General features: G+C 44.3%; 1 protein-coding gene across 1 annotated transcript in view; it reads right to left on the bottom strand.

The window, feature by feature from the left end:
* LOC124594743 (general transcription factor 3C polypeptide 1) overlaps positions 1 to 23,654 on the bottom strand; it is a 370,793-nt gene that overhangs the window by 252,407 nt on the left and 94,732 nt on the right. Inside the window, exons 6-7 of the mRNA XM_047133120.1 lie at positions 19,981 to 20,220; positions 9,970 to 10,141 (exon numbers count right to left, since the gene is read on the bottom strand). Of these exons, the coding sequence (XP_046989076.1) occupies positions 9,970 to 10,141; positions 19,981 to 20,220 (412 nt within the window). The remainder of the gene's footprint in view (positions 1 to 9,969; positions 10,142 to 19,980; positions 20,221 to 23,654) is intronic.

Below are 23,654 nucleotides of genomic sequence, written 5' to 3'. Positions count from 1 at the left end.
TTCATTTTGTGAGCTGGCAGATGTGACTTTTATGTATGATCGCACAAACTGTAGTGCTCATGAGGCTGCACAGCAGTATTAGTTGGTGTTTCCAGACTGAAGACAGCCGAGTCATCCATCCTTTGGTAATGTGTACTGTTGCGTTGCAGAGAAAGGATCCATGGCACCAAAGACTATGGGCCCAGGAAGACAGCATGTTGCTTGTATGTCTGTCCAGAAAGACCACGCTCTATGGGCTTTCAAAGAAGAGCCAGTTATTGCTGCAAGACAAGTGGACCTAGAATGCGGTACAGCACCAAGTTCAGCATATAATGTACTTCACGAGCAACTCGTCTATTTGTATCATCTCCAACATGAGTAGGGCCTTAGCATGCTGATAACCCACCAAAGGAGAACTTTTTTGGAGGTTCATGGTAAAAACTACCAATCTGATGTTTGTCTCTTCAGTTTTGTTTACAGATAAGGCAATGTTTGGAAGAGATGGAATAACTAACTTCCTCAACTAACATATATGGGCCAATTGCAATCCTCATGCTACAGAACAGGCTAGACATCAGCAGCTGTTGTGTGTGTGAGTTGGAATTGTAGGTGGCTGCGTTGTAGGGCCATGTGTTCTCCCAGTATGTCTTACAGCTGCTGTCAACAAGGACTTTATTCAGAACACCCTTCAAGACCTACCAGGCGATGTGCCCCTCCAAATAAGAAGAAACATATGGTTTATGATGCACCTCTAGCATGTTTTAATCTCAGTGTTCGAGTTGCACTGCCTGGTATCTACCATGACCAATAGATATCAATATAATGGAAGGAAACATTCCACGTGGGAAAAATTATATATAAAAACAAAGATGAGGTGACTTACCGAACAAAAGTGCTGGCAGGTCGATAGACACACAAACAAACACAAACACACACACAAAATTCAAGCTTTCGCAACAAACTGTTGCCTCATCAGGAAAGAGGGAAGGAGAGGGGAAGACGAAAGGAAGTGGGTTTTAAGGGAGAGGGTAAGGAGTCATTCCAATCCCGGGAGCGGAAAGACTTACCTTAGGGGGAAAAAAGGACAGGTATACACTCGCACACACGCACATATCCATCCACACATACAGACACAAGCAGACATATTTAAAGACAAAGAGTTTGGGCAGAGATGTCAGTCGAGGCAGAAGTGTAGAGGCAAAGAAGTTGTTGAAAGACAGGTGAGGTATGAGTGGCGGCAACTTGAAATTAGCGGAGATTGAGGCCTGGCGGATGACGAGAAGAGAGGATATACTGAAGGGCAAGTTCCCATCTCCGGAGTTCGGATAGGTTGGTGTTGGTGGGAAGTATCCAGATAACCCGGACGGTGTAACACTGTGCCAAGATGTGCTGGCTGTGCACCAAGGCATGTTTAGCCACAGGGTGATCCTCATTACCAACAAACACTGTCTGCCTGTGTCCATTCATGCGAATGGACAGTTTGTTGCTGGTCATTCCCACATAGAATGCATCACAGTGTAGGCAGGTCAGTTGGTAAATCACGTGGGTGCTTTCACACGTGGCTCTGCCTCTGATCGTGTACACCTTCCGGGTTACAGGACTGGAGTAGGTGGTGGTGGGAGGGTGCATGGGACAGGTTTTGCATCGGGGGCGGTTACAAGGATAGGAGCCAGAGGGTAGGGAAGGTGGTTTGGGGATTTCATAGGGATGAACTAACAGGTTACGAAGGTTAGGTGGACGGCGGAAAGACACTCTTGGCGGAGTGGGGAGGATTTCATGAAGGATGGATCTCATTTCAGGGCAGGATTTGAGGAAGTCGTATCCCTGCTGGAGAGCCACATTCAGAGTCTGGTCCAGTTCCGGAAAGTATCCTGCCACAAGTGGGGCACTTTTGTGGTTCTTCTGTGGGGGATTCTGGGTTTGAGGGGACGAGGAAGTGGCTCTGGTTATTTGCTTCTGTACCAGGTCGGGAGGGTAGTTGCGGGATGCGAAAGCTGTTTTCAGGTTGTTGGTGTAATGATTCAGGGATTCCGGACTGGAGCAGATTCGTTTGCCACGAAGACCTAGGCTGTAGGGAAGGGACCGTTTGATGTGGAATGGGTGGCAGCTGTCATAATGGAGGTACTGTTGCTTGTTGGTGGGTTTGATGTGGACGGATGTGTGAAGTTGGCCATTGGACAGGTGGAGGTCAACGTCAAGGAAAGTGGCATGGGATTTGGAGTAGGACCAGGTGAAACTGATGGAACCAAAGGAGTTGAGGTTGGAGAGGAAGTTCTGGAGTTCTTCTTCACTGTGAGTCCAGATCATGAAGATGTCATCAATAAATCTGTACCAAACTTTGGGTTGGCAGACTTGGGTAACCAAGAAGGCTTCCTCTAAGCGACCCATGAATAGGTTGGCGTACGAGGGGGCCATCCTGGTGCCCATGGCTGTTCCCTTTAATTGTTGGTATGTCTGGCCCTCAAAAGTGAAGAAGTTGTGGGTCAGGATGAAGCTGGCTAAGGTGATGAGGAAAGAGGTTTTAGGTAGGGTGGCAGGTGATCGGCGTGAAAGGAAATGCTCCATCGCAGCGAGGCCCCGGACGTGCGGAATATTTGTGTATAAGGACGTGGCATCAATGGTTACAAGGATGGTTTCCGGGGGTAACAGATTGGGTAAGGATTCCAGGCGTTCAAGGAAGTGGTTGGTGTCCTTGATGAAGGATGGGAGACTGCATGTAATGGGTTGAAGGTGTTGATCTACGTAGGCAGAGATACGTTCTGTGGGGGCTTGGTAACCAGCTACAATGGGGCGGCCGGGATGATTGGGTTTGTGGATTTTAGGAAGAAGGTAGAAGGTAGGGGTGCGGGGTGTCGGTGGGGTCAGGAGGTTGATGGAGTCAGGTGAAAGGTTTTGCAGGGGGCCTAAGGTTCTGAGGATTCCTTGAAGCTCCGCCTGGACATCGGGAATGGGGTTACCTTGGCAAACTTTGTATGTGGTGTTGTCTGAAAGCTGACGCAGTCCCTCAGCCACATACTCCCGACGATCAAGTACCACGGTCGTGGAACCCTTGTCCGCCGGAAGAATGACGATGGATCGGTCAGCTTTCAGATCACGGATAGCCTGGGCTTCAGCAGTGGTGATGTTGGGTGTAGGATTAAGGTTTTTTAAGAAGGATTGAGATGCAAGGCTGGAAGTCAGAAATTCCTGGAAGGTTTGGAGAGGGTGATTTTGAGGAAGAGGAGGTGGGTCCCGCTGTGACGGAGGACGGAACTGTTCCAGGCAGGGTTCAATTTGGATGGTGTCTTGAGGAGTCGGATCATTAGGAGTAGGATTAGGATCATTTTTCTTCGTGGCAAAGTGATACTTCCAGCAGAGAGTACGGGTGTAGGACAGTAAATCTTTGACGAGGGCTGTTTGGTTGAATCGGGGAGTGGGGCTGAAGGTGAGGCCTTTGGATAGGACAGAGGTTTCGGATTGGGAGAGAGGTTTGGAGGAAAGGTTAACTACTGAATTAGGGTGTTGTGGTTCCAGATTGTGTTGATCGGAATTTTGAGGTTTTGGAGGGAGTGGAGCTGGAAGTGGGAGATTGAGTAGATGGGAGAGACTGGGTTTGTGTGCAATGAGAGGAGGTTGAGGTTTGCTGGAAAGGTTGTGAAGGGTGAGTGAGTTGCCTTTCCGGAGGTGGGAAACCAGGAGATTGGATAGTTTTTTGAGGTGGAGGGTGGCATGCTGTTCTAATTTACGGTTGGCCTGTAGGAGGATGCTCTGAACAGCCGGTGTGGATGTGGGGGAGGAAAGATTAAGGATAAGTCCTGTAACCCGGAAGGTGTACACGATCAGAGGCAGAGCCACGTGTGAAAGCACCCACGTGATTTACCAACTGACCTGCCTACACTGTGATGCATTCTATGTGGGAATGACCAGCAACAAACTGTCCATTCGCATGAATGGACACAGGCAGACAGTGTTTGTTGGTAATGACGATCACCCTGTGGCTAAACATGCCTTGGTGCACAGCCAGCACATCTTGGCACAGTGTTACACCGTCCGGGTTATCTGGATACTTCCCACCAACACCAACCTATCCGAACTCCGGAGATGGGAACTTGCCCTTCAGTATATCCTCTCTTCTCGTCATCCGCCAGGTCTCAATCTCCGCTAATTTCAAGTTGCCGCCACTCATACCTCACCTGTCTTTCAACAACTTCTTTGCCTCTACACTTCTGCCTCGACTGACATCTCTGCCCAAACTCTTTGTCTTTAAATATGTCTGCTTGTGTCTGTATGTGTGGATGGATATGTGCGTGTGTGCGAGTGTATACCTGTCCTTTTTTTCCCCCTAAGGTAAGTCTTTCCGCTCCCGGGATTGGAATGACTCCTTACCCTCTCCCTTAAAACCCACTTCCTTTCGTCTTCCCCTCTCCTTCCCTCTTTCCTGATGAGGCAACAGTTTGTTGCGAAAGCTTGAATTTTGTGTGTGTGTTTGTGTTTGTTTGTGTGTCTATCGACCTGCCAGCACTTTTGTTCGGTAAGTCACCTCATCTTTGTTTTTATATATAATTTTTCCCACGTGGAATGTTTCCTTCCATTATATTGATATCATTAATTTGAATCCAACAATTACGTTTGTTATTGTCACTGTTCCATTTCGAAATCTTTTCTGTCTTCTTATTTTCCTCTTTCTGTTTTTGCCAGTAGTTTCACTTTGTATTCACCTTCTCCTTTTTACCATAATCTGCTATACTATTTTATCCCGCCTATATATATATACTCAACAATACGTAACCCACTTCCAAACCATAACCAAAAAATTTTTTTGCCGCTTTCAGCACTACCGCCGCTATAATATCCACCGTTTCTAGTTCACAAACAGCTCCTTTCACCTTTTAAACAACCATTTCGGCCGGTTCTAATAACTTTCGCTTTATTTCCATTTCCGTTTTTCCCACATCACCGATCATTTTTAGCCGCTTCCCACAGGTTTTAACGCCATTATTTCTTCGTCAGACAATTGTTAGCCTCATTTTCATAATCTGCCACCACAATACCACTCCTTTTAATATACTACACGCAGTTTTTTCGAAATTTTCCCGGATTTTTCCGTCCTTTAACGTGTTTTGGCGGCAACACAACCACCTAACCTTTATGCACATCGTTGTCTAACAACCCAAGTCCAACATAGCTCAGCTGTAACCAACACCTTTTCGCCTTTTTTCATTCCAGATCTCCAGTTTCTTTCCGGTTCACCTTTATCTCTCCCCATATATTTTTATTTTCATTTTCATTTCACCTCATGTTACACTTTCCACCTTCTAACACCATGTCACCCTCACAACACCCCCACAATGACCCCATTAAGTTTTATTTACATTCCCTCCGCAAACATGCCTTCGCCCTAGCCAGATTACGCTCGCATATTTTATTTTCTCAGGCTTGTCTGACATTTGGCATTACCCCCAAAGGCCTCACACTCAAAGTTCCCATCTCTGGCTGCTACCCTTCCTTCCATCAGTCCCTATACCAGTTCCAAACTGAACAATCCATTGCCCTCACCCACCTAATCCTTCACCTACACATCAACTCAGCCAATGAACACACCCGTCAACTCCTATCCTTAATAAAAGTCCTTAATCTTTCCTCCCCCACATCCACACCGGCTGTTCAGAGCATCCTCCTACAGGCCAACCGTAAATTAGAACAGCATGCCACCCTCCACCTCAAAAAACTATCCAATCTCCTGGTTTCCCACCTCCGGAAAGGCAACTCACTCACCCTTCACAACCTTTCCAGCAAACCTCAACCTCCTCTCATTGCACACAAACCCAGTCTCTCCCATCTACTCAATCTCCCACTTCCAGCTCCACTCCCTCCAAAACCTCAAAATTCCGATCAACACAATCTGGAACCACAACACCCTAATTCAGTAGTTAACCTTTCCTCCAAACCTCTCTCCCAATCCGAAACCTCTGTCCTATCCAAAGGCCTCACCTTCAGCCCCACTCCCCGATTCAACCAAACAGCCCTCGTCAAAGATTTACTGTCCTACACCCGTACTCTCTGCTGGAAGTATCACTTTGCCACGAAGAAAAATGATCCTAATCCTACTCCTAATGATCCGACTCCTCAAGACACCATCCAAATTGAACCCTGCCTGGAACAGTTCCGTCCTCCGTCACAGCGGGACCCACCTCCTCTTCCTCAAAATCACCCTCTCCAAACCTTCCAGGAATTTCTGACTTCCAGCCTTGCATCTCAATCCTTCTTAAAAAACCTTAATCCTACACCCAACATCACCACTGCTGAAGCCCAGGCTATCCGTGATCTGAAGGCTGACCGATCCATCGTCATTCTTCCGGCGGACAAGGGTTCCACGACCGTGGTACTTGATCGTCGGGAGTATGTGGCTGAGGGACTGCGTCAGCTTTCAGACAACACCACATACAAAGTTTGCCAAGGTAACCCCATTCCCGATGTCCAGGCGGAGCTTCAAGGAATCCTCAGAACCTTAGGCCCCCTGCAAAACCTTTCACCTGACTCCATCAACCTCCTGACCCCACCGACACCCCGCACCCCTACCTTCTACCTTCTTCCTAAAATCCACAAACCCAATCATCCCGGCCGCCCCATTGTAGCTGGTTACCAAGCCCCCACAGAACGTATCTCTGCCTACGTAGATCAACACCTTCAACCCATTACATGCAGTCTCCCATCCTTCATCAAGGACACCAACCACTTCCTTGAACGCCTGGAATCCTTACCCAATCTGTTACCCCCGGAAACCATCCTTGTAACCATTGATGCCACGTCCTTATACACAAATATTCCGCACGTCCGGGGCCTCGCTGCGATGGAGCATTTCCTTTCACGCCGATCACCTGCCACCCTACCTAAAACCTCTTTCCTCATCACCTTAGCCAGCTTCATCCTGACCCACAACTTCTTCACTTTTGAGGGCCAGACATACCAACAATTAAAGGGAACAGCCATGGGCACCAGGATGGCCCCCTCGTACGCCAACCTATTCATGGGTCGCTTAGAGGAAGCCTTCTTGGTTACCCAAGTCTGCCAACCCAAAGTTTGGTACAGATTTATTGATGACATCTTCATGATCTGGACTCACAGTGAAGAAGAACTCCAGAACTTTCTCTCCAACCTCAACTCCTTTGGTTCCATCAGTTTCACCTGGTCCTACTCCAAATCCCATGCCACTTTCCTTGACGTTGACCTCCACCTGTCCAATGGCCAACTTCACACATCCGTCCACATCAAACCCACCAACAAGCAACAGTACCTCCATTATGACAGCTGCCACCCATTCCACATCAAACGGTCCCTTCCCTACAGCCTAGGTCTTCGTGGCAAACGAATCTGCTCCAGTCCGGAATCCCTGAATCATTACACCAACAACCTGAAAACAGCTTTCGCATCCCGCAACTACCCTCCCGACCTGGTACAGAAGCAAATAACCAGAGCCACTTCCTCGTCCCCTCAAACCCAGAATCCCCCACAGAAGAACCACAAAAGTGCCCCACTTGTGGCAGGATACTTTCCGGGACTGGACCAGACTCTGAATGTGGCTCTCCAGCAGGGATACGACTTCCTCAAATCCTGCCCTGAAATGAGATCCATCCTTCATGAAATCCTCCCCACTCCGCCAAGAGTGTCTTTCCGCCGTCCACCTAACCTTCGTAACCTGTTAGTTCATCCCTATGAAATCCCCAAACCACCTTCCCTACCCTCTGGCTCCTATCCTTGTAACCGCCCCCGATGCAAAACCTGTCCCATGCACCCTCCCACCACCACCTACTCCACTCCTGTAACCCGGAAGGTGTACACGATCAGAGGCAGAGCCACGTGTGAAAGCACCCACGTGATTTACCAACTGACCTGCCTACACTGTGATGCATTCTATGTGGGAATGACCAGCAACAAACTGTCCATTCGCATGAATGGACACAGGCAGACAGTGTTTGTTGGTAATGAGGATCACCCTGTGGCTAAACATGCCTTGGTGCACAGCCAGCACATCTTGGCACAGTGTTACACCGTCCGGGTTATCTGGATACTTCCCACCAACACCAACCTATCCGAACTCCGGAGATGGGAACTTGCCCTTCAGTATATCCTCTCTTCTCGTCATCCGCCAGGCCTCAATCTCCGCTAATTTCAAGTTGCCGCCACTCATACCTCACCTGTCTTTCAACAACTTCTTTGCCTCTACACTTCTGCCTCGACTGACATCTCTGCCCAAACTCTTTGTCTTTAAATATGTCTGCTTGTGTCTGTATGTGTGGATGGATATGTGCGTGTGTGCGAGTGTATACCTGTCCTTTTTTCCCCCTAAGGTAAGTCTTTCCGCTCCCGGGATTGGAATGACTCCTTACCCTCTCCCTTAAAACCCACTTCCTTTCGTCTTCCCCTCTCCTTCCCTCTTTCCTGATGAGGCAACAGTTTGTTGCGAAAGCTTGAATTTTGTGTGTGTGTTTGTGTTTGTTTGTGTGTCTATCGACCTGCCAGCACTTTTGTTCGGTAAGTCACCTCATCTTTGTTTTTATATATAATGACCAATAGATAGGTAGAGGTGGACCAGTTCTGTGGTTTGCACATTCCCCCGACCTCAATCCTTTGAATTATTATCTTCGAGGGCATCTTAAACAATTGGTCTATGCAGCAGACCACCCTGATGCAGAAACTCTTTACCAACGTGTCATGGAAGACTGAAAAACCATTCAAAACCATCAATGAGTATTTGAAAAGGTGCGACAGTTGATAATTCGAAGCATACAAATAAACCTTAGAAGGAAGAGGAGGACCTTTCAAGTATTTAGTACGCATTTGTTTACTGATGTCCTCCAATCACCTAAATTGTAAACTTTCATTAATAACTCTAAAATGAAGGATTTTTGGGCATATATTTATACGAACTTTTTTTCTCATTTTGTTGTAAGGAATCTGCCCACAAAATTTGTAAAAGTATTTTTGAAATACATGCAGATTTCAGTGAATGCTTGGAAGCTCAGCTCTGATCTTTGAATACAGCTGGTTAGGAACTGAGTTTCGATAGCTAGCCAAGAGCCAATCTCAGAGAAGATGAAATGTAAGATTAGGCTAGCAAATATGGTAAGTAAAAAGTATCTCATGTTGCAATTGCTTAAAGATGCCTACAGTATTTATATCACCTGTGTACAACCAATGACAGATAATGTGAACCATACAAATAAACTTTGCTGGATGCTGACTGGCACTGTTTGAAATACGCCATTAATTCTTCATTAGGTGCTGAAGCATGTATTTTTTCTGCATAATTCTCTGCTTCATATTTACTGGTGTATGTTTGATAATACAGGAAGAGAACATAGTCAGGTACAGAGCAAATACTGCCAAAAATAAGAAACTACAAACATTTAGTGATTAGTGATATTATAAATATACAAGGTGACCAGAAAGAGACTGAAAAGCTTGTAAGGATGCGAGAAATAATTATTAAGAAAAAATTTGATACATTGCATCATTTTTGAGTTAGTTAGCATTGAAGTTAGCCAGTCAAGTCATTGCGCACATACATTCAAGTGACCCCCAAGAGATGGTGTCGGCAAACTTGTTCTTCGTTTGGTTTCCTAAAACCGAACTAAAGACTAGTGCAAATTGGATATGGGACGCTACTAATGGTCAATCCAAGGCTGAGTTGTCTTGTGAGCTATTGTCTACGCTAAAGGAACAAGTGACACTAACTGTATCTGGTGGGCCACTTGCTGTTGAATGCACAATGGCCTGATTGGCTAACTTCAATGCTAATTAACTTGGAAATGGCACAACACATCAATTTTTTCCCTTAACAATTAATTCTAAGCACAACCTACCCTGCAAACCCTCATAAGCTTTTCACACTGTTTCTGACCACCCCTTACAATAAATCAAATGGACTTATTTTTACCCAAGGCATACTCACAGTATTAACCTAACCACCAAATATTAACCACAAAATACAGAATTTTATGATTCAAATACCTGTGTTACCATCTTCTGGTTCCTCAAATTCATCGTCTTTTGCCCAGAGGTCTTGCACATTCATATCTGGATCTATCAATTGGATTACTCGTATAGTTTTCTCCTTATCATTATTTTTGAGTTTCCACTCACTTGGTTTTGCATCCGGATGTAAAGCACGGTAAGGGATTCTCTTAAATGACACAGAAAATAAATATATTTTGATGACAAGCTTTTCATTCTGTACAGCTGCAAACAGTGCAAGTAATTAGAAACGAGTTTAAATTTCAAGAAATAGTGATGCAAACGGCACACTGATTATTAGCGAGATGGTTACATCACTTATGTTACATAAAGACCTGATATAACAGTATTATTAGTTCTGTGAAATGAAATGCCGCACCTATGGAACATTAATACTGAACAAGTAATATACCAAAAAGCCTGGCTATTTTAAAAGAAAGCCATTCCAAGTACTTTTTGAGAACCAGTGAATGGAAAAAACCTCTATAAATGAATACTACATTCATTCTTCTCAATACATTTACTTTTGTGGCTGCTCATTGTGGTGTGTACACTCCTGTGCACACATAAGGTGTAGAAACCCAGAGCAACTAAATAAAAGAAAAGTTGGCACTGGACAAGGTGGTGTCTAGTACAGTTCATCCAAAATAATATGGCCGGTAGGTGCGCCATCAGCAGGGCACGCTTTGGGAGAGCAGTAGTGCAGGGGGGGCGGGGGGGGGGGGGGGGGGGGGGCTGTTTGCTGTTCTAAACCGGAGCCTATTTTCACTTTTTTTTGCTAATATTAAGTGGTGACTCTCCACACCCACAGTTTCATGGTGACCATTCAAAAAGATCTGTCCTCTCTGCTTTGGTGAGTATCTAAAACTAATCCTGCTGAAAATGCAACAAAAGCAACGGCTTATTTTCACCTGGTTTGCTAACAATTTGTAACTTTCAGAGAAGTGTCATTAACAGCGAATTTTGAGTAAAGGCTACACATTTCTCTTGTTACCATGTTAGAATTTGCTTCTTTTGCCAAAACACAGTGGAGTTTACACATGTCACTTCACTAACACGTTGTGCAGATGCAAGTGCGAGACAATTCTCAAACAGTGGATTATTAAGTTTATTAAGCATGTAACTGAAGAAAAGTAAGGCCAGTAGCTTGTGAAAAAGCACATCCTCAGTACAAAAATAAATGTATAATGCCTTTGCTTATGTTGTTCCAAACCCCATAGCATTTCTCATTTCACCAGCTGTAGATGGCCCTCAAAAATTACATACTTTCATCGAAAAAGTTATAGTTAGTGGAATAACATGGTAGATAATGAAGTTTTGCATAATAACCCTATGACATAATACTCTCCTCTTTCAGTGCTATCATTTGCCAAAATCTCATTTCGATATCTCAATCAATTTATGAAACATGGGGAATGTTGTGGACATTTCACTCTGACTTTATTGTTGGCGCACTTGGTTGCAAATAAATATGCTACATCAGATCAATTTTCTCGAGATTGGTGACAGATAGAGACCTCCATCCAAGTCCACAGAAAAATTCAGTATGCTAGCTAAATTTCATACACAGCAAAATAATATATAATATGCACCCAATGCAAAATCATAGCAACCCCTATTGTTGCAAACTTTTTTGAATTTGGAACAGTGTCTTACTTCTATGCAAATATCACTGATGGGCATGTCATGAAGCTGATATATAAAGATATAAGTAATGCAGAAATGAAATTTTTTACTGAATGGTTTCCATAAAATTGTTTGAGAAAGACTGCAGAATGTGTGCCTCAATTCTGTCATTGCAGACTGGCTGAAAGGAGGGAAACACTGTTGGCCTCCCCTTCTGAAAACATGAACGAACTCGCCCAGTGCTTTGGACAAAAATTGGTCACTGCTTCGGCCAGTGTATTCCGGATGGACTCCACAGAGATGTCTCTAGGGTGTTGGAAGTACGGCGTAGTGGAAGATATATGACTCCAGCTTTTTTTATATGGTGCACTTTAGTGAGTGGTCAAAGTCTGATGAGAACAGTGAATCCTTATATATATTCTTGCTTGGTAAAGCAGAAAATTTAGAGTAGTTTAACTGAACAGAGTAGACGTAATTTAGAGTAGTTTAACTGAACAGAGTTGACGTAAGAGAGAGAGTGTGTGTGTGTGTGTGTGGGGGGGGGGGGGGGGGGGGGGGGGGGGGGGGCGCACGCACGGGCACGCACACACAGAGAATACTTAAAAAGACAGACTTTTAAAGCAAAACATCTAATATGTACTGCAGTATTTTGTATTGTATGTCACTTTGAAAGGTTTGAAAGTTTTGTCCCTATTTGTACAGTATGCTTATGTTCTTCATTAAAGTTGAAATTACAGTTTTAGGATTACGGTACATTAATATACAGTATAGGCCTACTGTACTTCACTGTTAGTTGCATAGCACAAAAATTCACATGCAATGGAAAGAAACAACCACTCAAATGAACTGTTGTTGGCAGTGTAGCTTTGTTTGGAATGGCGAGTCAGTGGGTGGGGAACCAACTCCTGGCCAGGCTTTCATCTCTTGGCGCTAACTGCAGCCCAGCACATTCTTGCCTTGTATTGTTTCCATGAGTAAAGTCTTTTTGGAGCCATTTCAGATAACACAGGTTTTGGTTGAGCTGAGTTCAATTAACTGGGGTTATACTATAATTTAAATTCCATATTTTAGAGTTCCACTTTTGAGTAATATGAGGAAGTGCTAATGTTATTGAAAGAGTACAAAAACTTGTTTGAAATGATAGAAATTAAGTACACTATGCCTAAGCAAAGATTACACCTGGGTCATGAAATACAGCCGACCACATTATTGAACACTGTGTGAGGCAGGTAGTTATTCTGGAACTTGGTGCAAGTGCAAGATTAGGAAGTAGTAATAGATTTTCACAATCAGGATTTCTGTCAGTCACAGAGAATTAATACAAATTTATTAGGAATGAAGCCTCGTGAGAGTACTGGCAAAATATGACAAGACAATATAAATACTGTAAAGTTAAAAATAAACTGTTCCATTATTCCTCATTCATATTTTTTCTACTGTTTGCACATAGTTCTTATTATTCTTCATAACTGACTGTAAAGGGTGTGTTTGGTAACATTTAGGCCAAAAACATGATAGTTTCACACTGGGACACACTTCGCTTGGTCAAACTCTAGAGGAGAAGTTTAGTGATAGAATAGCAGCAGAAATAAACTCCTACTGGAGAACAAAAAGGTGAATACTCCTATTTAAAAGATCTGACTAAAAATTGGGTTGTCAGCCACCTCATTCTACCTTCCTCATCATCTTTAAAATTTTCCTCATAAACTTTGGTATGCAAACATATTCACAGTCAAAACATGCAGCTCACCTCTCACTCCCACAAGCACCCCTAACGGTAATTCACTCACACCCACTAGTCCATCACTGTAAGCCGCTCATATCCGTCCAATCCCACTTACCCATTCTAGTCACTTATTCAGCCCAACTCATTGTAATTACCTCTTTGTGTCTCTATAGCTCTCACTGTCTCACAGCCACAGTTTCCTCCATTCTGTCCTACCAGCATCTCTCACTGTCACTGTATCTCTCTTGCTCTCTCTCACTGCTACTACCTCATTCATTCCTCCAGCTGTTGCAATCTCTTCTCACTGTCACTACCTCTATCTTCCTCATTGTCACTGACTCTGTCTCTCATTATCACTGGCTCTCACCCACTTCCACTTCATTCTTCTCTATATTCCTGTCCCACTGACAGTGTCTTCTTCACTCTCTTCCTTGCAATCTTCTGTCACTGCAACTATTTTCCACTACCTCTGTGTCTCTCTCTCTCTTTCTCTCACACTGCCACTGTCTCCGTCACACTTCCTATATTACAACAGAAGTCTGCCATCATCCAGTATTTATTACTTTTCTGCCTCTTTCCCACTGTTACTGTCTCCTCCTCTCTAAGCATAAAAAAGTATTACTATGTGTATAAGACAAAATTTTTGGGAAAATTTTTAAAGATGCTGATAAATGTAGAATGTCATGTACATTACTTTTCAGTCAGAGTCTTTTAAACAGGAGCATATTTGCCTTTTTTGTGGTCTGACAGGAGCGTTTTTGAGTTGGTTCTCTTCTTTTCCATCCCACAGCAGGTCACTTCAGTCTTACGAAAAGAAATTCTTGGGTGAGTAAAATTTTGATACTTTACTTATTCGAAACTGAAATAACACAAAACTAATTTTACACCTCAGGCTGGATTTGCATTGCACACAAATTTTGCATGTGCTTCAGTACTACAACATGGGGTTAACGGAACCATTCTGATGATCACATAAACACTTTACAACATATTTATCCAAGTTAAATCACTTTGAAACTACATTTTCACCTCACACCAGATTTTACCTTTATGTTTTATGAGTAGAAGTAGGGTAATTATGAACCTCTGTATCTTGGAAAATGGATAATAATATCAAGAAAATTTTCAAGACTGTTTGAGATCAGCATCTTAGGAATATATCATGACATGAATGCATGAGTGCATTTTATCTTGCCATAATCAGAGAAGAGTACAAAAAGTAAGTATTAATATTCATAAAGGCAGTTTTTTCTGATTTATAATCAGTCATCCAAACCATATGACAGAGATTACCAATGATAAAGCAGTGTTTTGCAGCTTTGCATGTTGACATGATTACAACAAAACTGGTAACCACAGACTATGTACACTGATAGTTCCCAGAGCTCTGTGGGACACATGCTATGTAAAGTTGCATCTGATTCCTATTACTCACAAAACATAAAGAGTGATTCCATCAGTGTTAAGCCTATGCTTACCCAGTCACAAATCTCCTTTCCAAGTACATCTGTGGTCCTACCTCCAAATTATGCCTGTTCTATGCAGGTTTCTTCTGCAAAAACCTCTTGCCCTTCGTCAGTTTTATCATCAACCACTACTTTTGAAACATGCCCCTTCTCAATGTATATACTTTTTTTTCCTCTTATGACAACACTGTGTCTCACTTTCTCCACCCATACCGTTCTCCTAAACTTAGAGGCTGCTTCCCAGACTGTGTTCATTGTTGTTGTATTCTGCCTCTGTGTTGGTTTCCTGCCTCTCATATTTACTCTCCCACTTGTACTAACTGTTGTTATTGTCTTCTCATACTCATTTTTTCTTGCTGTTTGCAGTGACATCTTCAGCTCCCTTCCCCTTCTGTTTTACTGCTTTCATCTCTCAGAGATAAATTGTCTTTCCTCATAATATCTCTTTTTCACTATTGCCCCTTCCAAAGAAAGTTTCTATCCTAGCTGCTGGGAATGTTTTACACTTTTATTTTTTTATCATGATGCTTGACTTCACTTTCTCAGTGTTCATTCTCCTGTTTGTCGATTAGTCATGACTTTTTTATTAACATTTGTGTTACATACTTTTGTATCTTTACATGAGTAATGTGCTTTCATTATTTATCACCTCTGCCATCATAATTCATGTAGCTTTGGATGAAAGAGGGAAGATTTTGGAGTTAGGGCATCAAGTGGGCCCATAACAACAATCTGATACACAACATTGTAATATTAATCTGGAAAACCCGTAATATATAGAACTCTGAGACTAAAACTCAAATGGATGGATAGGATGTGTGACTGCTGTGTACGGACACAGGAGGAGCTGGCCACTGTTCGCGAACAGCAGAGTGTGTTGATGGCCGCGGTCAGCCGTCTTCAGGCTGCTGCCTCAGAGTGTAGCGGCAGTGGGGACTCTGGTGCGTCACATGGTACACCCCAGGTGTTACATGCTTCACCCACTGTCCCTGCTGTCGAGACATCTTCGCGGGTACTGGGCGCGGTAGGGCCACCCTCTCCCCAAGGGGAGTGGTGGGTTCAGCGGCGTTCATGGCGCATGAGTCGGAGGGTCAATGCTGAGGCTGGCTGTGTGGCATCGCCCGCTCTGCCTGTGAGTGAACATGTGGCCGCTCCTTCAGCAAGGTCCGAGCAGGCACACGGGGGGAGGGGTTTAGTAGTTATTGGGAGCTCCAACGTTAGGCGGGTGATGGAACCCCTTAGGGAAATAGCGGAAAGATCGGGGAAGAAGGCCAGTGTTCACTCTGTCTGCTTGCCAGGGGGTCTCATCCGAGATGTGGAGGAGGCCCTGCCGGCAGTGATAGAGAGCGCTGGGTGCACCCGACTGCAAATTGTTGCTCATGTCGGCACCAATGACTCCTGCCGTCTGGGTTCAGAGGTCATCCTCAGTTCGTATAGACGGTTGGTGGAATTCGTGAAGGCAGAAAGCCTCGCTCGCAGGGTGGAATCAGAGCTAACTATTTGTAGTATCGGTCCTAGAACCGATCGCGGTCCTCTGGTTTGGAGCCGAGTGGAAGGCTTAAACCAGAGGCTCAGACAATTCTGCGGAGATCTGGGGTGCAAATTTCTCAACCTCCGCTATCGGGTGGAGAAATGTAGGGTCCCCCTGGATAGGTCAGGCGTGCACTACATGCCGGAAGCGGCTACAAGGGTAGCGGAGTACGTGTGGAGTGCACATGGGGGTTTTTTAGGTTAGAGAATTCCCTCCCTAGGCCCGACAAGACGCCTCCTGAGACGCGGCAAGGTAGGAGTAGGCAAAATGCAACAGGGAATAACAATATTAATGTGCTAATAGTAAACTGCAAGAGCGTCTATAGAAAGGTCCCAGAACTGCTCTCATTAATAAACGGTCACAACGCCCATATAGTACTAGGGACAGAAAGTTGGCTGAAACCAGACGTAAACAGTAATGAAATCCTAAACTCAGATTAGAATGTATACTGCAGAGACAGACTGGACAGTGAAGGGGGAGGCGTGTTCATAGCGATAAGAAGTGCAATAGTATCGAAGGAAATTGATGGAGATCCGAAATGTGAAATAATTTGGGTGAAGGTCACGGTTAAAGCAGGCTCAGACAATTGGATGTCTCTATAGGCCCCCTGGCTCAGCAGCTGTTGTGGCTGAGCACCTGAAGGATAATTTGGATAATATTTTGAGTAGATTTCCCCACCATGTTATAGTTCTGGGTGGAGATTTTAATTTGCCGGATATAGACTGGGAGACTCAAACGTTCATAACGGGTGGCAGGGACAAAGAATCGAGTGAAATTTTTTCAAGTGCTTTATCTGAAAACTACCTTGAGCAGTTAAACAGAGAACCGACTCGTGGCGATAACATATTAGAACTTCTGGTGACAAACAGACCTGAACTATTTGAAACAGTTAATGCAGAAGAGGGAGTCATCAATCATAAACCGGTTACTGCATCGATGATTTCAGCCGTAAATAGAAATATTAAAAAAGGTAGGAAGATTTTTCTGTTTAGCAAAAATGACAAAAAGCAGATTACAGAGTACCTGATGGCTCAACACAAAAGTTTTGTCTAAAGTACAGATAGTGTTGAGGATCAGTGGACAAAGTTCAAAACCATCGTACAATATGCGTTAGATGAGTATGTGCCAAGCAAGATCGTAAGAGATGGAAAAGAGCCACCATGGGACAACAACCGAGTTAGGAAACTGCTGCGGAAGCAAAGGGAACTTCACACCAAACATAAACATAGCCAAAGCCTTGCAGACAAACAAAAATTACGCGAAGCGAAATGTAGTGTGAGGAGGGCTATGCAAGAGGCGTTCAATGAATTTGAAAGTAAAGTTCTATGTACTGACTTGGCAGAAAATCCTAAGAAATTTTGGTCTTATGTCAAAGCGGTAGGTGGATCAAAACAAAATGTCCAGACACTCTGTGACCAAAATGGTACTGAAACAGAGGATGACAGACTAAAGGCCGAAATACTAAATGTCTTTTTCCAAAGCTGTTTCACACAGGAAGACTGCACTGTAGTTGCTTCTCTAGATTGTCGCACAGATGACAAAATGGTAGATATTGAAATAGATGACAGAGGGATAGAGAAACAATTAAAATCGCTCAAAAGAGGAAAGGCCGCTGGACATGATGGGATACCAGTTCGATTTTACACAGAGTACGCGAAGGAACTTGCCCCCCTTCTTGCAGCGGTGTACCATAGGTCTCTAGAAGAGCGTAGCGTTCCAAAGGATTGGAAAAGGGCACAGGTCATCCCTGTTTTCAAGAAGGGACGTCTAACAGATGTACAGAACTATAGAGCTATATCTCTAACGTCAATCAGTTGTAGAATTTTGGAACACGTATTATGTTTGAGTATAATGACTTTTCTGGAGACTAGAAATCTACTCTGTAGGAATCAGCATGGGTTTCGAAAAAGACGGGTCGTGTGAAACCCAGCTCGCGCTATTCGCCCATGAGACTCAGAGAGCCATAGACACGGGTTCACAGGTAGATGCCATGTTTCTTGACTTCCGCAAGGCGTTCCATACAGTTCCCTACAGTCGTTTAATGAACAAAGTAAGAGCATATGGACTATCAGACCATTTGTGTGATTGGATTGAAGAGTTCCTAGATAACAGAACGAAGCATGTCATTCTCAATGGAGAGAAGTCTTCCGAAGTAAGAGTGATTTCAGGTGTGCCACAGGGGAGTGTCATAGGACTGTTGCTATTCACAATATACATAAATGACCTGGTGGATGACATCGGAAGTTCACTGAGGCTTTTTGCAGATGATGCTGTGGTGTATCGAGAGGTTGTAACAATGGAAAATTGTACTAAAATGCAGGAGGATCTGCAGCAAATTGACGCATAGTGCAGGGAATGGCAATTGAATTTCAATGTAGACAAGTGTAATGTGCTGCGAATACATAGAAAGATAGTCCCCTTATCACTTAGCTACAAAATAGCAGGTCAGCAACTGGAAGCAGTTAATCCCATAAATTATCTGGGAGTACGCATTAGGAGTGATTTAAAATGGAATGATCATATAAAGTTGATCGTCGGTAAAGCAGATGCCATACTGAGATTCATTGGAAGAATCCTAAGGAAATGCAATCCGAAAATAAAGGAAGTAGGTTACAGTACACTTGTTTGCCCACTGCTTGAATACTGCTCAACAGTGTGGGATCCGTACCAGATAGGGTTGATAGAAGAGATAGAGAAGATCCAACGGAGAGCAGCGCGCTTCGTTACAGGATCATTTAGTAATCGCGAAAGCGTTACGGAGATGATAGATAAAGTCCAGTGGAAGACTCTGCAGGAGAGACGCTCAGTAGCTCGGTACGGGCTTTTGTTTAAGTTTCGAGAACATACCTTCACTGAAGAGTCAAGCAGTATATTGCTCCCTCCTACGTATATCTCGTGAAGAGACCATGAGGATAAAATCAGAGAGATTAGAGCCCACACAGAAGCATACCAACAATCCTTCTTTCCACGAACAATACGAGACTGGAATAGAAGGGAGAACCGATAGAGGTACTCAGGGTACCCTCCACCACACACCGTCAGGTGGCTTGCGGAGTATGGATGTAGATGTAGATGTAGACAATTTCAGCCATTTGTTGTAAATAGTCATCTTGAAATCTGCAGCTTGGTTTTGGTAAAAAAAAACACCTTTTTTGTGTTTTCAGACGAACTGCCCAGGAACTAACGGCGCCTCAATAAGCCTCTTAAGGTTTACCATAGACCACATCAAATGCAAAAAAATTCAAACAGTTTGCGCCATTTGTCTAAGCAGGAGGAAGTGTGTAATATTCATACTTTGACCCTGTACTGTAGGATAGTGACACAAGATAACACTTCTTTTGGGGATACAATTGGTCCCTAGCCTGTTTCTGTTTGGTAGTGCCATTATTATTATTATTATTATTATTATTATGACATCACTACATCTATTTTTACTCTTCACTATGTCATGAACACTCTAAAATATTAAATATTTTAAAATTATGCAACTGGACAATATTTAGAATAAAACCATACATTCACAAAGATGTTTTTCAATAACGGAACAATATATTTACTACAAGTAAAACCACTTTCAAACAAAATTCACCAAACCACACACTGGAAAATCTTTTGGTGTTAGTTTCACATTAAAAATTCACACAGCACACTACACTTACCTGGTCTGTTCTCACAAATTTCTGAAAATCAAAGGTCTTAAATAACTTTTTCAGAGAATTAGACAGTCGTAATTCTTGTCTTATTTCATCATATTCAGCAATATAATTTGTCCGGGTCTTTAAAATTTCAATTACTTTCTCTGTTAAGTACAAAGCTTTTGGTTTGCGCTCCACGTAGAACCGAGGCAAGTGTAATAAGCTTCCTGAACAATTCTGTGCTCCTGTCTTCAAGTGATGAACCTGAAATTCATTGGATGTGATCAGCATAATATGTAATTTATGGACAACTGAATGAATCTTATTTTCCCCTACATATACCATGCCTTTACTTGTGTATAATACATGATTTGACATGTCAGGAATATGCAGCAATATTAATTATTTGGTATGCCTGCTCAGGTGAAAGAACACAGGAACAGTGGATTGAAGGAATTCATGCTAAGGCTTTATAACAGGAACACACTCAGCTACTTCTGTGTCCACACTTTACCTAACAATTTTGTCTACATGAACAATAACGATGCACAATGCTTTCCCAATGGACTAGCTCCAGGAATTGTTCTCGGGTGAAAAGTCAAATGTCATGGTGAACTTCCCACAATATTTCCTTGGTGCAACTGATTGACACCTTCAGGTGTGAGAAACACATTGCTGAGCTATGACTAAAGCTTCTTGCTTCAACCAGTCTAAGTAGGAAATGTGCAGGGGTGAAGGTGCCAAATGCAATGCCCAACAGCGAATAATCGAGACATACAAAACACAGCTGGAAGAAAGGAGAAAAACCACAAGAATGACAGAAGGGCAAAAAACACTAAAATGGACAAAATCGGACAAGAAAACCACAGAGAGATGCAAGAAACATGTAGAATAGATCAAAACAAGAGAGCATATTACCATGGCTGGCTGACCACATGAATAAAAAGGAGAAGCCAGCCACTCTGCAACACATTAAAACCTCCACCCTAAAAGCACTAGGGTGAGGACACAGAGGGACAAAGGACATGTGCTAAAACTTAAATCAAATGATAAAACCCACCCTCACGAATAAAACATAAAACTGCTGTTGAGGCACAGCCACCCAACACCAAAGGTAGGGTGCTGGGAAGGTTAAAAGTCCACCACAGATCAGCTAAAAGTAGGCAGTTCAGCAACAGGTGGACGAACATCATTTGTGAGCCACAGCAACACCAAGGTGGGTCCTCGCGACAGAGGAGGTAACCATGCATTAGCCACATATGGCCCGTGTGGAGCTGGCAGAGGACAACTGATTCCCTGCGAGAGGACTGCATGGATGACTTCCACATATTCATAGTATCCTTAATGACATGCAGTTTGTTGTGCGAGCTGTTATGCCATTCCATCTCCCAAAGCCAAAAAACTGTGCAGCATAAGACAAAATGCTGCTCAGTTTCAGAGATGCCCAACTCCAGAATTGGTTTCTGCGTTGCCTGTTTGGCCAGCATGTCGGCAAGTTCGTTGCCTGGGATTCTGACATGAGACCGTTCCAGGGCATAGATGGACTCCTGAATGGATGCTAGCAAACAATGGCGAGGGTAGCACTGGTCAACAGCTTGTAGGCTGCTCAAGGAGTCAGTACACAGGAGAACTGACTCACCGTGGCATGAGCTGATGTGCTCAAGAGCACGAGACATGACCGCCAGCTCTGCAGTGAAAACACTGCAGCCATCTGGCAAGGAGTGCTTTTTAATACGCCCTCCATGAACATACGCAAAGCCTACGTGAGCATCGGCCATTGAGCCATTGGTGTAAACCACTTCATGGCCCCAGCAAATGTCGAGAATTGAGAGGAAGTGATAGCAGAGAGCTCCAGGGCTAATGGAGTCCTTAGGGTCATGTGAAAGGTCCAGAAGAATCTGCGGCCTAGGTGTACACCATGGAGGTGTACATGAATGGTCCTTGATGAGAGCTGGTTAATGGGAAGGACTCCAGTTCAGACAGAAGGGAGTGAATGCAGAATGCAATCGTAAGCCCTGACCTGCGCTGCCGCTGCAGGAGGTGAAGTGCTGTGGTTGGGAAAAGGAGACGGTAATTCGGATGCACAGGTGAACTACGAACATGTGCAACCTAACTGGCAGGCAGTTGTGCATGCCTAACCATCAATGGAGGGACTCCGGCCTCACCCAGACACTGGTCACCGTACTCCTTCTAAAAGCTCCCGTCGCTAGGCGAACACCACAGTGGTGCACTGGGTTCAGTAAATGCAATGCTGAGGGCACCGCCGAACTGTAAACCAGACTCCCATAGTCAAGGCGGGATTGAACAAGGGCTCTGTAGAGCTGCAGCAGCGTAGAGCCATCTGCACACCAGTTGGTGTTGCTCAGGCAGCGGAGGGCATTGAGGTGCTGCCAGTACTTCCACTTAGCTGAGGCATCGAAAACCAGCCCTAAGAATTGATATGTCCCTACCACAGAAAGTGGATGATCATTAAGGTAAAGTTCTGGTTCTGAACGAACAGTGCGACGCCGACAGAAATGCATGACACACAACTTTGCGGCTGAAAACTTGAAGCCGTGGACTAGAGCCCATGACTGTGCCTTCTGAATGGCTACCTGTAGGCGCTGCTCAGCAACACCAGTACTGCACGAGCAGTATGAAATGCAGAAGTCATCTGTGTACAGAGAAGGTGAGACCGACGGCCCTACAGCTGCAGCTAGACCATTAATACCCACTAAAAATAAAGACGTATTCAATACGGAGCCCTGTGGAACGCCATTCTCCTGAAGAAGGGGGGAACTATGGGAGGTACCGACTTGGACATGGAAAGTACGGAGCGATAGGAAGTTTTGGATAAGAATCGGGAGCAGCCACCGGAGACCCCACTCATACAATGTGGCAAAGATATGATGTCACCAGGTCGCGTTGTATGTAAGTCAAAAAAGATGGCAACTAGGTGTTGGCGTCTGGAAAAGGCTGTTCAGATGGCAGACTCAAGGGACACAAGATTATCAATGGTAGAGCGACACTGGCAGAAGCCGCCCTGACATGGAGCCAGTAGGCCATGTGACACCAGGATCCAACCCAACTGCCAACACACCATACGTTCCAGCAGCTTACAAAGAAAGCTGGTGAGGCTGATGGGTTGGTAGCTACCCACATAAAGAGGGTTTTGACCAGGTTTGAGCACCAGAATGATGGTGCTCTCTTGCCATTCCAATGGCAAAACACCATTGCACCAGATCTGGTTGAAGACGACAAGGAGATGTCGCTTGTAGTCAGACGAGAGATGTTTAATCATCTGACTGTGGATCCGATCCGGCCCAGGAACTGTCTTGGGGCAATGTGCAAGGGCACTGAGGAGCTCCCACTCCGTAAATGGGGTGTTATAGGATTCACTGTGAAGTGTAGTGAATGAGAGGACTTCCCTTTCTATCCGCAGTTTGAGGGTGCAAAAGGCTGGGGGGTAGTTCTCTGATGCAGAGGCTTGAGCGTAGTGCTCAGCAAAGTGCTTGGCAATTGCGTTTGTTTCAGTAGATAACACGCCATTGATGTTAATGCCAGGGATAGCCGTTGGGGTCTGGTCCCAAAAAGACGTCTGATCTTCGTCCCGACGTGGGAAGATGACATATGGCACCCAATGGTCGGCACAAACCTCTCTGTCATTTTATAAGCTGGTGAACGTGGGCAGGGAAGGTGCTCTAGGGAAGGGTGCCACT

Source organism: Schistocerca americana, chromosome 2 (assembly GCF_021461395.2).
Source record: "Schistocerca americana isolate TAMUIC-IGC-003095 chromosome 2, iqSchAmer2.1, whole genome shotgun sequence".
Lineage (NCBI taxonomy): Eukaryota > Metazoa > Arthropoda > Insecta > Orthoptera > Acrididae > Schistocerca > Schistocerca americana.
This window is presented reverse-complemented; position numbering and strand designations above follow the sequence as displayed.